The sequence below is a fragment of the Bombus vosnesenskii genome, unplaced genomic scaffold, assembly GCF_011952255.1.
Source record: "Bombus vosnesenskii isolate JDL3184/JDL3185 unplaced genomic scaffold, Bvos_JDL3184-5_v1.1 scf7180000013355, whole genome shotgun sequence".
Taxonomy (NCBI): domain Eukaryota; kingdom Metazoa; phylum Arthropoda; class Insecta; order Hymenoptera; family Apidae; genus Bombus; species Bombus vosnesenskii.
In genome coordinates, this window is record NW_022882990.1 from 186,752 (window position 1) to 204,266 (window position 17,515).

The window sequence follows — 17,515 nt, forward strand, 5'->3', positions numbered from 1 at the left end:
CGAACTTTACGTCCTTGATAGCTTCTGTTGCCTCTCTCTGAAATTCGTGGTTTGTTTTCGTAGTATCTATATCTATCTTTGTTTACCACGTGATTTCGTTGACGACCGTGAGTGGCTTCAACCGATCTCTTTCCCTTCGAATAACCTTAAAGCCTGTTCTGGGAAATGTAAACTTATGCATCGTGCAAAGACTGGCAAGCAGTAGAATATGCGAAACAATGCGATAAAAGTAGGTCGAGTTAGAGAAAAGAGTGACGATTACGAACTGTGGATAATAGTTTATTGTAAGTACAATTGGAATTTAACCAATTATCACGACATATTACTTCTCTATTAATAACATTCAACAGATATAAATATAGTTCGGTGATTCTTTCACTTTATTAATGAATGTAACTTATAATATTGCATACAAATTTTTCTGGAAAAAGAATAAAATTAGTATTAACTTCGAATGTGTTATAAGATACTGAGAGAAATTTATACGACAAACAATTAATTTAATATAGTTTTACAAGTAATTAATTTATTTATATAGGTTATGCTGTTTTCAAACGTGCAAGAAAAATTGAATCACCGGCAAAACAATAGTTAAAATATATTTTATACTGAAATAAGACACATTTGTATTAACGATATGCTGATGTTACATTTGTCACATAAAAAATATATTATTTATATTTTATAAATATTAAAGAATTGGTTAATTTGAATATATGTTTTTGAAATTAAATAAAACCGCCCTTACCACAAGCCGAAATAGCTCAGTTGGGAGAGCGTTAGACTGAAGATCTAGATGTCCCCGGTTCGATCCCGGGTTTCGGCAATTCTCTTTTTCTTTTGTCTATATTTTTTGTAAATATTTACGTCTTATGTTAATCTACATTCTATATTTAGCTAAGAGGTATATTTTGTATGTCTTTGGATGAATTAAATTGAATGTTCGTTGTTAGAAATATATTCATATACATTTGATTTAGAAGTATTAATATAAATTATATATTTTACTAGAATCTTATTTTTGTTTATAATTTTCCATACTCTTGTATACATGTGTTTTCTAAGATTAACCACCATTTTCACATATTTCCGTTGATTAACAAAAATTGTTTAATTTTCGGTCTGATACACGTTTGAATATTAAAAATATCCAAAAAATTATTTTTTTAATAAAAAGTCAAGACCACCTTGAGTTTTTAAATGGCATCATATATTTTGGACTCCACAGAGTTGTAGCTAACGTCAAGACGTTACTACTATGACTTTTAAATGACCTTAAATTCAGAAATTTAGATCCGATTTACAGATACGATATGGAAAATTATCCTATTTCTATTGAAACATGTATTAGATATAAAACTAATACTGCAAAATTAATATATCATTACACGATAGAATGAATTAATACTGTTGATCGAACTTAAATTTCTGAGTTCGATATCATCTCAAGGTGCTCTCAGAATCATAATCAATCATGGCGATCTCAACTTTTTATCGAAAAAAATATTTTTGGAAATTTTTAATTTACAAACATGTAGCTGATCGAAAATTATTTAATTTTTGTGGAAAACATTCTTTTCAGAAATTGTCGGAAATACCGGAGATATCAGAAATACTTGAAAAGTGGTGGTTAAACTTACAGGATATACCCTGTTTATATTATTTGAAACATGCGTTTGAGATTGAAATAATACTGCAGTAAGTAATACTAAATGAATATACATATATAAATAATAATAAAATCATTGAAAGAACTAAAAACATTTATTATATATATTTTATCATGTACTTACATATATATTTAGATCTATATATTTTTGAATGAAATAAATATGTATAGTAATAATTACATTAGTGATTTTTTTACCATTTAATAAATAAGATTTCAATAACTTTCTAGCTATTCTAGGTAGTATAACAATTTTTTGCAAAATATTTAATATTTGTTTACATAGATAACGTAGATAAAAATATAAGTAACAATCTTTGAATAGTAACGGTAACAGGAAAAAAATGAAACTGTAAACTTAGTATAGTAGATACATCGTATCTATAAAAAAATTGTTAGTCTTTAGTAGAAATATCAACAAAAATCTATTATATTTACATTTATTGTTTCTAGCCAATATACTAACAATATAACTTTTATATAATATAACTATAATAATTTATTATAATATAACTTTTGGAATATTTAGAATTGGATTTTATTCCAGTCGTTAGTGAGTAATATCCATTTTCCATTTCGTCATTTCGTATAATGTTTTTTTTAAGTATTTATGACAGTGAAAAAAATTTTTTATGATAGTATTTACGTTAATACGTGGTCATGTTCATGGTTGAAATAATAACGTTCTTTGAAACTGATGGGCTACATATTTGGCTAATGCGTCTGACAGCGACGAATACTCTCATGCGAGTAAACACTAAACGACCCGGTTTTGGGACGAAAAACAATACAGATTGGAATTACCTTGCGTAAATAATACACGAAAAAACTGAATCATGGTTGGACGAGAATTTTCAGATAATATTTTATTGTTTTCGAATCGGTAAAAGACTTGATGGAAAGCTAATTTATCTTTTAAACTTATATTGGTATATACACTTATATATGTGGAATGTATAATAACATTGTGGCATTTTTTCAAAATACGTTTATGATTTTTGAAAATACTTTTTATTAAATTCTAACGTAATGGTAGAATAATGAAGTTAATATTGGTAATTGTTTTCATTCCTTTTTTCCTTTATCATTTTGATACCCTTTCTTGTATAGAATTTTGATATTAAATAACTTCTCATATTTTTGTTGAAATATTATACATATAAAATTTTGTATTAATATGTGTATTTTGTTTTATAATTGTTTCAATATTGACTCTATTAAAAATTGATATGACAATTACAATGTTTTGAAATAAATTGATATACGTATCATCCTTTTTGAACAAAAGAAGGATGACGATATCGACATGTGCTGAAACATCGTGTCAAAAGTTACGTGTCCATATAAAAGATTTAATTTTCCAACGAAAAATAGTTGTAGCGCATAGATCATGGTTTCAGTGTTAGGAACCTTTAATTAAATCCATTACGGAATATAGCTTCTGGAAAATAAATGAAATTTATGTTGCGATATATATAACGAGGAGAGATTGGAAACCTAATCGCATTAAGCGTATACTTTGTTTAAGTATAATGAATGAAGATTGAATAATTATACTTTATATTTAAATTTTATTTTTGATATATATATTTTTTATGAAATAAAATAATTTCATTAAGAATAATATTAATATTATTATTAAATTTTATTATTATTAATATAATATATAATATATATAATATAACTATCATTGTTAAGATTGATATTATTTTAATTTTATTTAATTATGTAGCAATTGAATTTATTTTATAATTTTCGAAGAAAAAAGGTACATTATTACATATATATTATAAAATATTATAAAAATTTGTATTATGTACTTTTCATAGTTACATTATTTAATATAGTTTTTCATATTACAGACCTTTTCATTTTTACTCATTTTTTTACTTTTTTTTATTAAATATAGTTACTCATTTACGAGTTTTTAATTTCTCCTTTAAATTAAATAATTATGGAATTAATTATTAAGTTATAATCCACTTTTATAAGAACATATTTTATCTGAAAGAAGGATCGCAATTCCAATTATTAAAGACTGAAAAATTTCCCAAACAATTTCTCATATTCTTTCATTATAACTTTTAATGCAAAATTTCTCCAAACAATTTTAAAGCATTTAGCTGTTATTTGAATTTGATTAAAAGAGAATGTTCCATTTCAGTCTTTTAAATGGTTTTTTTGTTTTCAATGTTTATTTTTTCAGAAAATTATTCGTAGATAACTTCTTCCATTTCGAATTTGGGACAGATTTTGCATACACATGAAAGGACTATGAAAGCAACGATTTTTGTACAATCTATATCAATACCATCTTAATTTTGGGTCAGCTTATCAGATTATGTAAAGCATATAAAAGCTTATGGTTCATACCACTTTGTTGTTTTTAATATGCATATGTATGATTACTGCATGGAAATATGTCTTCCATTAAGTGAATGATCTTCTTGTACTGAAAAGTTAAAATTTTATATTGAAATTAAAACAAGGTTCGCTGTTATAAAAATTTATTTCCATTTTTAGTAATGTAGAGATTTGATGTTATTATCTATTGTTAACAAACTTTACATTCGAACAGAATCGTCTTATGTATTTATCTCGAATAGCAATGAATTTTATTTATCTGATCTTTAATATATTGGCAAAGCATATTTATCTATATCTGTAGAGCTCAATCCATCGTGAACAATTCGAAAATTTAATTAACAATTAATTTTTTTGAAGAAAGGTCAAATTACAGTTATTCAGATTCTTCTCGCCTCTACTTTTTATTCGTGCTGAAAAAATTCCGCTTACATTGTTCTTAAGATATATCTATACTAAAATATATTTTTATATTATCAAAGTTATTTTTTCAGTTTATAGAGCATTTATAATAAAAAGTGAAAAAGGAATAAAAATTGACCATCTAAAATTGGAACTTCCTAGTAAGTACAATATAACGTACATTAACTTTTAGGAACTATAATAATTCTTAATTTTTAAATCTAATTGAAATTAATTGAAAACTTATTAAATATTAGCTAATAAATAATATAATTTCAACGTACATATTTTCTCTTCTGTCTTCATTAGAAACAAAGATAGAAAAATAAGATGAACGAAACCATTTATACATATCAACAATTATTCATAACAAGCTAACCATTAGGCCAATTTTAGTAGTTAACGCAAGTGATTATGAACAAATTCTGACAATTAAAGTAATCTCGAACCCTAATAAACTTAATTGTGTTATTAATAATCAAATAAAACTAAATTCATATTATCATAATATCCCCGTAAGTTATTTACACAACTTATTATTTATCTGTGTTTCGAGAGTTTCGTATAATAAAAGCAGTAAACATTTTTTATGTCCAGGAGTTATAACGAGTGTCCCATTCCTACCTTAACGTTTACTGTATTAACAAGCAAACGTCTTTCGAAACACGTCGCAGCTCATAAATATGAAAATGTATAATGCCTATAATCATCATAAATGGGAAAATTACGTTTCTCCATAAATGCGTTTTTGAACGTATAAACTCAGATTTGATGTTCTCACGTGCCTGTTGCTCTGCAGCGCATATGTATGTGTTCGCTCGTTAAAGCATATATACATACACAAACACACCCATATGCGCGCATATACTCACACGTTTGAAGTCAAAGTCGCGTATTACACGAGGACAAACTAGGAAAGGAAAACCACGTTGGGTGTCAGATTTGCGCAACGACAGGAGCTTGCGAAGTCTGTTTCCGTGGTATCCATGGATCTCGTGTACGAAAACAGGGAAAGGCACTTTTTAAATCTGAGAAAAAAGTTTCTGAGCGTCGCGTGCGGTTAGCAATGGCCATTCGCGCGATCCGATTGGTCAATGCTCGCACGTGCGCGTTGCTGCTTTTTCGGAAACGGTGCAAGGAGGCTCGATGCACCGTGCTCAGTCGGTTTTAGTCGTCTTCTATGGGAGGATGTTGGCCGGTTTACCTGTGACGAAACGTCAAGCGGGATTTTCTTAACTTTTCCCATCGACTCCTCGTGTCAGAAATATTAATTGTTATGAGACGATAAGAGATCAGTCTTATCTATCGTGTTCAAAAGTTCGACGTTGCGTATAAACGTGATAGTCCTTTGTTGATTGCGATTGTTTACGTGGTAGGAGTCAGTGCACGGACTAAAAACATAGAGGGCCCCTTTGGAGAACCACGATTGTGCAACGTTCACACGTGCTTTCTCACGTACGATCGTCAATCGATTTAATCACCCGTTTGTGAGCAAGACTGAGGAACGAAGCTAGTGAAAAATGAAAACTGCATCGTTACTTGCTCTTATTGTCTGTCTGCAATATCACGTCACTGGTTCCTTGGCTGGTGAGTCGTGCTTTTTGTCAGTTAATTTTTTTATTTTCAGCGGCAATCGTTATTGTTGGAGATAATGTATTTAGTCGCCAACAGATGGCAATTGGTGTTATCGATTGACACCCATAAATCAATGGTCTTTAGCTTCGTGTTTCCGTTACCCCCTTTTCTTTGTTTCGAGCGGCGTGTGAGCAACACTTTGGTGTGTGCTTTGGTCGTCAAATGTTAAGCAGTTTTCACGTTGGTTATTTTATAACCTTTACTTCTTCTACCTAAACATTATTTCCGATAAAAACCCAACAGTCGTGTAGTAACATTCTGGGCAAACTTTGATTAGGAATTCAGATGTTGCTGTTAGATATTGACACTTACATGATGATCAAGGATGTAATGTTTCTTATCGTTATAAATATGTATATTATTTTAACGTAGTTTGATTAATTAGGAATAACTTTTGTAAAGAGTTTAGAATTCTTATTTTTGTTTGTTATGTAGATTCGTTTAATGTAAATCTCGAAGTATACAGGGAATGTCTGTATCCACTTTAAATAACATAAAATAAAATTTTCTAAAGGGAGAGAGATTATCACAATGTAAGGCACTTTCGAAAGGAAAACATAATATATTTCCTTGTAAACGAATTAAAGAAACTACGATGGAAATGACTAATGATGTAGGATCTATATGTTCAGATTTTATTTGCTACCGATTGTATGATATAAACATATTATTATATCATGGATATAATGTATGAGAACAAAGTGTCTACAATTAAATTTATTAGCATTTCTTATTATTTAAAAATTATTTAAGAGGAATAGATAGAACAAAATTAGTGTTAATAAAGAAATACAAGTTAATACTATTTAGAGAAAAGTTTTTATTTACGTAATAAATATTCTTTATATAACTTATTTATACTATTTTTGTTAAAAAAATGTATTTTATATTTAATAATAATTAAATTAGTTTGTCATTTCACGTGCAGAACATTTCTCATTCATTTTCGATACTTAAAATTATTTTTAATTATTTTCACCTGGACTTTCCCTCATTATACCAACAAAATGTTTTTGTTTTATGTAAAATGTTGTTCAATTATAATTACTAATTAGTTGTTAAAATTATAAATGTAGAAACTGTGTTACTCGCGAAAAGAATATTGAGATAAAATAGCTTCTGGAGTTAATTCCACTGATTGTCAGTTAATATTGGAATCCTGTGTCACGGAAGTAAAAATAATTATTTATTTACATTCACAGGTTACACATTGGATTAAAGCAAACCAGATTATTCTTATAAAATGTAGAATATGTATGTATATATTAATCAGGTTTAAAATTTACATCTTACTAAACACACGGACGTGCATGCATCTGTTACTAAATGAAAAAGTCGAATATAAAATATAAATTGAAATTCTCCTTTTCCGCCACAGATAAGCAAGAAATTATATATTGTGTCTCGCAAAATTGATTCGTCCTATTTACTCTTACGTTTGCTTTTTCTACGTTCGTTAATTCTCAACAACTGGAACAAACTTACCGCATCAAATACCGCAAAATCGATTTAACCCTCATCCATCCCTCGCGTCAATTTGACACGTTGCCATAAACGTAAAGAAATACACGCACATGTTACTTTATTATTGGTGGAGGATGCGTGTGATTTTATATTAGAATGTATACAATTTTTATTTATCTTATTTTTTACTTTTAACAAACACATTCACGAATTTATAACTGTTTATTCCACTGATTTTTGGTAATAATTGGTGTCAATCTGATATGAAGAGATAAATTAATTTAGGAAAATGGCAGTTAAAAACCCATTATTGCATATTTCACTTAAAGTTCCATGTGTCAGCGAAATCTTCGCTAAAGTTGTAGAAAATAAATTATCCTCGCGAAATTTCACGAGCGCAAATAAGAAAAAACATAGAATCTCACATAGGCAAACTATATTTAATATTATCATATAAATATATGAATAAGGAACCTAATGTTATTAAAAAATGAAACGTAATAAATGCATATAGATTACTTCCTATTGTTATACTTTCAAATAACGCAAATACATATGTAATCTAATAAATAAAAAACGATGGACTGTTATTTTGTTGCTTATTATTTTCTATATATCGATTGTTAACATTTTCCTGCTAAATTCTTGATGTAAATGATTAACGTTCTATAAACGTTTTGAAGTTGTCATCTTTTGTTTATTTAGTTATTATTGTTTTCATTTAGAGTAATCTATGTCCAGATTTTTTGTAAATAGATATGAAGTAACATCACATATTCTTCTACGAACAAATATGTTTCTAACTAGTGAAAAAATGGGGGTAAAATTTTAACCATTTCTAGTATTTGCCAAAAGGAATAAAAAAAGTTTTTGTCATTATCGTATCAGGATACTTTTTATGGTAAAATGTACATAATTTTGTATTTCCTGGGTGGGTCACTTTATATGTTTGATTCACTCATCCACAATGAATAACGCGGTTAAATTAAAACAATAAGTTGAACATTTGAGACATTGAGAAAAGGTGGAAAAATGTTTGAAATTGTATAGATACTTAGTTCGTTTCACACACATAATTTATACGTGTGAATGTCACATTGAAATGAAAGAAAAATACATCAAACATCTCTTATAAAAATTAAATAAGTAATAATAATTAATAGTAAATTTTTTTATAAATTTTTATAATTATATATTATAATTTCTGCTTTTATTCCCTTACTTATAACATTCTGTAAAACCACTGGTTGCCTAGATTCACAAATTCTACACGTGTCTCGATACCTCTGAATCTGCCATTGTGTACGCTTCTCCGATCACGTTGTGCAATATGCCTCTGCTAAAATCAACGGAGTCTGTAATCGAATTTCCTTCGAGAGAATCGATATGTGTACGTAGGTTTGAGACCTGGTTGATATCGAGTACGATTACTTTTGATTTTCCTACATACTACGTAGGATCATGGGCGAAATAGAATGCTGATGCTGCTTATGACCGTCTGTGTATCGTAGATAAGCTGTATAGTTGGTTAGCATAATACGTTCGTGATTGTAAAGACGAAAATTCCTTCGAAAAAACGGTTATCTTCTACGGATGGACGAATGTTCCCGAGAAAAATATCGCTTCGCATCTCACAGGGTAATCCTTCTCTGACACAAGTTCAAATTGCTCGTATTTTTCTTGGCCAGAAGACTGTCGTTGAAAGTCCTTAGTGTGCGTGTTGGATTTTTGTATTTGACGATGTCGAGGTCGCAAGGTGAACGAGTATCTTGAGTATCTTATTTGTCGGAGTTGTTATTTTAATACTCGTGATGAATCTGAGGTTTTTGTTGCATAAAACCACATTAAGTTTTTAATCATATTCATTTATTCACTTCCACTGATTTGTAATTTAATTATGAATATAGCGAATCTTGGAGTTCCACTGATAATAATTATTATCAACTGGTATCGTCATAGGTGACTACAATAGTTGGAATTAATATTAGAATAATTCACTTTAATTCTTGTATTTTGTAAAATAACACAGTCAACTTTGGGAGACCGACCTAACCTTTGAGTTAATTTTAAGATAATTCATTTTAATTTGTGTCTTGCACTTTATACAATAAAGATTGTCAATAGCGTTTATCATATAAAATATAGAATCTTCTCGTCTCTTCGAATTGAAATTAAATATTCTGAAATTAAACAATTTATATAACTCGAATTATAGTTGTCATCTGTAACCTGAACATACCAGCTATGTAATAAATTAGCTTCTTATACGATCAATTTCGATCGCTTGTAATTTCTGAAAGTATATTACTCTGACTTAAAAGAAAAAATGTTTTAGATAATAGTTACTTGTTCTTTTATCGTACGTTATGTATATGATTCGATCTATTTGGAATTTCGCTTGAGTATACTAATGTTTCAGTATACTCCTGGTTTAACCTCCATAAGCGATGAATAGAGATTAATTCTAACCCACGTTTATAGACTCAGCTCTATAATATTTGAGATAAAATCCATTGAACAATTCTCCAGATGTTCCCAAATTTATGTATGTAGTAGAATTTTTAAAGGATTTATGAAGATGTAATATTGATGATCCCAGAGAATGTAATACAGTAGAAATTGTATTGTGTATTGTGAAACTGTATTGAAACTGTATAGAATTGTGAATATCTTGTTTGTTATAAGTTCATATTGTGATGTTGGTGATGGATTTATGATTTGCAATATATGTGTATAAGAGAATGTTTAAAATATTTCATTCTTTTTATAGGTTGGTATTTTAATATTCAAGATAGGTTTTAGGGTGGTTTATAATATGCTAGAATTTTCATTATATCTGAAGTAATCGAAGTTATAATTATTGGAGAACTTGAAATATGAGAGGTATCTATAGATATTGGAACTTGTTAAGAGCCAAGTGGGACCAAGTTATTTTTTTTTTTTATGAATAATTATTGGAATATCAATTTCGTGTGCGGATATTTACATCTTTATAAGAGGAGATATTTAGGAACATTATATTATTCGGATATTTAATATTCTGTTATCACAAAACGGCGATTTTGTATATTATTTGAGACGAATAACGTATTTTACTACGATATTAAGTGATTCAAAAAAATCCATAGCATTTTGAATATACATGAGTGTTGAATTTTTTACAGATTTAATGAGAAAAGACACTTGTAGTTATCTTCTGCTAAGTAGTAAGTCTTTCCATTCGGGTAAATAGAACTATGTATTTTCTAAAATTCTCCATTTTTAATCACAAGATACAGGAATTAAACTAGTACTCTAGAGTTGTTCAATAAGGAAAGTAACGTTCTGCTTCAGTAAAATAACATTAGATTTTATCTTCGTATGAAGTGCAAATATGAATTCTTTTACCTTTCTATCTCATCGGTTTTATTCGTCGTTTTCATTTATTTCTTACTTCTGTTATCAACTTCCATTTACATATTTTTGCGAAATTTTATTTTTGCCTTTAAGTGACAAGAGGAATTGGATTCGCTAGATAAATATGAAAATTATTTTGAAAAATCTATTCAGTTAAATGAAGAGAAAAAGCAAAATTTATACATGCGTTGTTACATACATATATGTATGTACATACATCACTGATAATAAATTATAATTATATTGAAATGATAATTCTAAACTATAAATTTTCTTCAAAATTTGTCTATGAATTTTCCAAATAATTGGATAACTTTTAGAATGATTATTAATCCATAAATATTCCATGAAATGCATATACCATCGGACACTGATAATGGAAATTCTCGTTTCTAAAAAGTAATAGAACCACCTTCTTTAACGAAACCATCTATTATACATTACTTCATCTGTATTTCGTGTCTGTTGAGTCGTTTTATAAATTCCTTCGCCTTTCTGTCACCGATTTTCAATAAAGTGTTGTCCCAAAGCACAACCAGATACCCAAAACCACGTTACCTTTTAATCGTTTATTTTTTAAATTGATATTTAATTTTAACGAATGCGTAACTTAAAATACAAACTTTGATAAATGCAAATTTCCTAATTCCCCTATCAAAATTTATCTAACGCTGAATAATTTCAATTCCAACATACACATCTGCATTTTCTACAAAAATTATCAACAGTGTCCAATCAAAATCCTATTCTGTCTTCACCATTCATCCCATTCACTTTCTGTAAACAATATACTTCCATTCTTCCTGTCAAAATTTCTTGATTTAGGCTCGCGCAGGTTTAGTTCGTCGCGAATTGAAATTCCTCGTAGGGAGAAGGGTTGTATTACGCTGGTCGAATGGTCGAGGGCGCTTTATGGGAAACTAGAATCGCGCGTCTGCACGCTCGTGGAAGTTGTAACAGCTAACGAGTAGGGTGGAACCGCCCCATCCTCTGAAGTTTCCTCTCTGGCGGTCTTTAAGAAGCGCGTCGCCTCCTAGAACGCTGCACTCGTCCTCGGAAACGTTTGTTTCCATGCTCTCGAGCGGCGAGAGGGCAGGGAAAAGAGCCGAGTAATTTCCAGGGAAATTTTTGGAGCTGAAGTAATGCCGGCACAATTTCAACGATAACCTTTTTTCTTTACTCTCTCTCTCCCTCTCTCTTTGTCTTTTTTCTTCGACCTTTCTTCCTTTTTTATGTTTCCTTCTTTCTTTTCTATTTTCTGTGTTCGAGTTGTTCGCATGATCTCCGCCTCTTGGACATTTTCGAGCATCGTTGTCGGTGTTCACTCGCAGACAATACTCGTCGAGGAATTATGAAACTGGCCAGGCAATTGTTAAGAGTAACAGGTTTCGTTAACGGCGGTGGTTGTTGCAAATGACGCGTTTTATATAATTTTTTAAAAAAGAATATACTATGGTACGTTATTAAGCAACGTTTTGAGAGATTAGAGCTTAATGTTTGGGGAAAATGATCGTTGGAGCGTAAAATATGGCGATTTTTGATAATTCGTGTAATTTTGTTCCTGAGAGAGATATTTCTTCTTTTTGATATGTAAATTGTGTAAAAAAAATCAAAAAGTATGAAGTATTGTTCTAAGACATTATTAGAAACAAATATCTATATTTCTTACGAAAGAAGAAATTCTTTGGATTGAGGAAATCTCTGATATACCAACTAATACGACTACACATATGAAGCATTGAATAAAGAATTTATATAAGATAATGAAAGAAAGACGAAAGTGATCTAATCACGATCGTTAAAGTGTCTGATAAAAATAGCGTAAAATTCGTGAATTTGTAGTTTCGTAAATTAAAGCGGTTAGATTTTACCGTTTAAGGTGTATGATATAGCACCTTACTCTAGATATTATTATCTTATTATGAAGTTATGATATTATTATAATCTTAGATTTCGTTGTTAGGAAAAAATATCTATTTTATAAATTTAAAATTCAATCGATATATTAATTTAGTATTAGAGAAGCAAATTAGTCATAGTAGATACATCTGTAATAACTTTCTTAGTAAATCTTGTTAATCTTTCAATTGAAAAATGATTTATTAGATATGTCGAATATAATCGACAAATAAGAATGAAGATATACGAAGAATATCAAAATGATTATTGTTACAGCTAAAGGTAAAAAATTGCTTATTTTGGGGTTATTGTTTTAAATATATGTTCTGGACATGTAACGAACAGAAAAATGTTATTATTGTTAGAATTTAATCTTATAGTTAAGATAAATAATCTGTGGAAGACACAATGTTTACGTTGAAACAATATTAGGTGATATTTATTAAACAGAATTACAGAACCAAATGTATTTAAAATACAAAAAAAGTGAGTGATATGGTATAATTAACAAAGTGTGCAGGTAAAGAATTTATGGATTGTTGACAGTTGGCCAGTTACCTTCAGATTGAGTGTACGTCTCGGTACCACGGTCTCTTAAAAGATTTTGAACCCCACTCTCTATACAGTAGTGAGTATGACCTGTGTAAGTGTCCTGTTCAAGTGCCTGTGTAGGTGTCTGTATAAGATTATTTGTGTCTATGTGTGTAATATCGTTGTATTGCAACAATTATTCATAATTATTTATAGAAATAGAGGAATTTCAGATTTTAATAAAATTTTATTCCAAATATCTAGTTTTTGTTCTAAAGTATTAAAAATTTTTAATTACTTAAGATATATAAAAAATCAATCAGAATATTTTCTACGTTTTCTATTATAAGAACAAAGATTCTTGTGTCGTGACAAAAAGTTTTATTAAATATTTTTGACGTTTCATATATTATTCTACATGTTGTACATAGATTCTTTAGTCCGTGTCAAGTATTTCTTGCGCTGAGAGGTTTGCTTCTTATGAGAAATATATTTCGAACATTGTTCCTTTACATAGCTAAAAGAATATTTTATATTTCTTGAACTTTTCTCTACAAAATTTACCTATAGAAGAAACGAAGAATATCCCAACGAAATCGGTAGCGTTAAAATTTAATGTATTAAAAATTACCTCGTTAATTTGAAAAAAGATTGCATTGTTAATTTGAGAAAAAACATAAAAAAGCACAGATATTCGTCCAAGAACCTAAAGCATTTAGATCTTCCTTGGATCACTAGTATATGCGTTAAAATTAAAATTTCTTGTGCGACAGTTTCGTCAAAAGAATTCTTCAGAGACTCGTCTAGCGATCCTTCGTTAACAAAGCGTGTTCCAAAATCTATTATTAATCCACGAAACCCGTAATGTGCACACTCTACACTCTCAGTCAGTGAACAGCAGTACTCGTAAAAAATACGAGCACTTGACCCTTTTATAATTAGCGCTCGTTGCTCTTTCCTTCTCCTTTCATTTTCTCTTCAGTGTCATCGACCCGTTTCATAATATCGAAATTTACCTATCAACAATTTATTGTTAGTAAAAAGTTTCAATATATTCCGTAGAAATCGGCTAAAAAGAATATCTCTCTTACTCTCGATCCTGGTGATCCTGGTGATCCTGGTGTAGCTATGGAAACGTCCCAGAAGAGCCTAAGATGTTTCAATTCTTGAGAAAATGTTATTAGTGATAAGAAAAATTGTATTACTACAGGACTATGAAAACTATTTGGAAGAATTTAATGCGACAGACGAAGAGATTAATGGAAAATTCCTTTCTTTGAAAAGTAGATTACGGAAATATGTAGGTGATAGAAATAACAGCAGATGATTATTGAAAGAAATTATAGATACACATAATATAATTATAGTATAATGCACATAATTAAAATGGATAAGATAATAATTCCAGAGATACATGTACGTATGAAGTTTCTGCACACTTTGTTGTGAATCAATTGTAAACTTTTGTGCATTTGTTTACATTCATTCGAGTATTTTACTTTAGATATCGTATATATATGTGTTTTTGTACGTTGTACGGATAAATAAATGTGTTGAGAATTGTGGATCTTGATAGCCGAAATAATGTTATAGGAACACTAAATTTACACTTGGAATTAATATTAGAATAGTTATATATTTATTTTATGAACGATTTCTAAGATATTCATCGATACACACTTGCACGCGTCTCAGTACTTTCTTCCATACCCGACTGTTAACAGACTGAACAGTTTATATTCATTTGTTTTCGGGACGCCGCGCACACATACCTCCACACACTGACACCCACATACAAGTATCTCTCTATGCATTTAACCCAGTCCAGCACACAAAATTGTACAGATGAGGTGATCGTCGGTGAAGGTGCCCACAAGAAATACTCTTAATTTTCAACAATAACGTTTATTGAACTCTTAACAATTAACAACAAATAACGATCAACAATGGTTAACGTTTAACAACGATTAATAACAAGTAAAGATTAACGCTGAACTCTCAAGAGACAATAACCCGTTTCTCTAATTGTGTTGGCTTCGCTTAACCTTCGCACTTCGCAGCTCGAGGCAGAACGAATCTTTTGGTTCAAAACCAAACAGATTCCTTTCTTTGTTGCCCCTCGATATCCCCATTACGCGCGCGTTTATTAGAAGTCCGCGATTAGGTTGCCGCGTATGCATTCTACCGAATATTCGGCGAAAGAACCGTAGGGATATCGATGATTACGCTTTGAAGGTATAGCGCTTTGTGTCGCGAAGCCGTTGGAAATTTCCGTGGTCGAGTGCCGCCACACATATCTCAATAAAATGTATGTAGTATCGTGGACGAAAGGCCTAAGAAATATCGGGCGAACTATGAACAATGTCGCGAGAGCCGAGGCGTCGTCGGGCCCATCGATGTGTCATCGGTCTTTTCAAGTGCATAGTTTCGTGGAAAAGACCTACGTGACCCTGGCCACGAGCGCCTGCAGAACACGTGTGCGGTGGGCCTAGGAAAAAGACAACAGAATGCGGCAACGGCCAGAGCGTTAGTCGAAAAGCAGAGTGCGAGTTGAGCGGAGACGGAGGTTGCGAGTGGCGTTGCCGAGAGAGTGTGGATTGCGCTGTTTTCTGTACGTTTGGCGTGAATAGTTCAGGTTGAACAACAATCGTCTTTTTCTGTCTGATTAACATCTCTATTGTCCACTCTTTGTAAACACATTATATCACGATATTACATGTATAAAAAGCCACAGTCTACCTATGATCTTCCCTAACATGTAAATTAACAGCATTGTACGCGCTTTTATGCGGCAAATGAGCCGCTTATCTCCCAGATTGGTTAACCCCACGTAGCAGAAAGTGGAGAAAACCAATAAAATTACGTAAGATAAGTATCGACCAAGTGTTACAGCACTGAAATTTCAAAAAATGTGAGAAAGTGGAGTTGATCACTTTGGTCTGTGAATAACTCAAACATAGTAAATATAGCAAGTTCGCGTGTTGATTTATAAAAAGTCTATGAGATTTACTATTTCCTCATCTTTCGTTGTCTCTTGGGTATAATCGATTCGTTTCATCTTACGGGATTTCATATATCAAAAACTTATTAGCAAGAATTTCGAGTATATTCCTTAGGAACCAGTTACAAGGAATATCTCTGCGTTATCTAGGCGAAAATGACCGCGGAAAAGTCCCAAAGGAGTCTGAGATAGGATAAAGCGTATCGCAATGGAAAGACAGAGGAATTTCCCTGTCGAGTTTGGCCTAATCGACGGGGTAAATTTTAATATTCCGAAATATATCGTCGTGTAAGCGTGAGTAACTCGTAGCTATTGCGCACTGCGTCAGAAGATTCTTGCCAGCCACGAGTCTTGATTAAATTTCTTGATTATCTCGTGATTCGCCGGCTATGCGGATGGACGGCGGTTTCAAAGTCGAGCTTTCGTGGCCTTGAAAGTCTGTCTGGGAAATACATAGCTGGTTATGAACTGCAGTTTTCCTTCTTTCTTCTTTTCTCCTTCCTTCTTTTGTTGTGCTGCCTATGGTGATTGTTGCGTCTTTGATGAAGTCCGACGGTTAATAGGATAAATTTTTCATTTTAACAAGTCGGAGAGACGGAGAAGCAGAATGGATATAGAAGTTAATAGAAGAAACGTTTCAGAATTATGTCTTCGTGTGAATTTCAAGTTTTTAAGTCCATAAGATAGATTTGATGATAACACTGAACATGATAAGCCCATATTTCTTCATTTTCTGTCCTAACGTCGTATAAATAAGTCATATTTATTTTTGTCTTATTAACAATTTTATATGCAGATTTAAATGAAAACGCAATTTTGAAATAAGAGAGTCATCCTTTATTTGGTTGCTGCGTTAAATTTGTATCTATGTTCTCCTCCTCCAGAATGTTTAAAAAATCGCAGAAATTCTTCGTTATAAACTCTGATGAATTTACGAATGTCAGAAAACCTACGCAGATGGTCTTATCGCCCTTTTGTGATCTTTATGTGAAGTAGTTGAAGAAAGTAAGCGATTCGGAGATATAAAGGCTTTTGAGATTTGATAAATTTTTTTTGTGACAAACGAATAAGATTAGTTTAGTATCTATATTAATTTATCTGCATATAGTTAATGTTAGCAATACTTTTTAAATGTTCAAGAATAGAAACGTACA

At 30.7% G+C, this 17,515-nt stretch overlaps 1 protein-coding gene and 1 non-coding gene across 2 annotated transcripts in view; both read left to right on the plus strand.

Annotated features, from left to right (window-relative positions):
- The first annotated feature begins 753 nt into the window (after positions 1–753).
- Trnaf-gaa lies at positions 754–826 on the plus strand. Its single transcript has one exon. It is a non-coding gene; the product is annotated as a tRNA-Phe (tRNA).
- A 4,761-nt stretch (positions 827–5,587) lies between these two features.
- The window catches only part of LOC117237067, a 273,567-nt gene continuing 261,639 nt past the window's right edge, over positions 5,588–17,515 (plus strand). Inside the window, exon 1 of the mRNA XM_033500681.1 lies at positions 5,588–6,022. Coding sequence (XP_033356572.1) covers positions 5,956–6,022 — 67 coding nt within the window. The 5' untranslated portion in view covers positions 5,588–5,955. The remainder of the gene's footprint in view (positions 6,023–17,515) is intronic.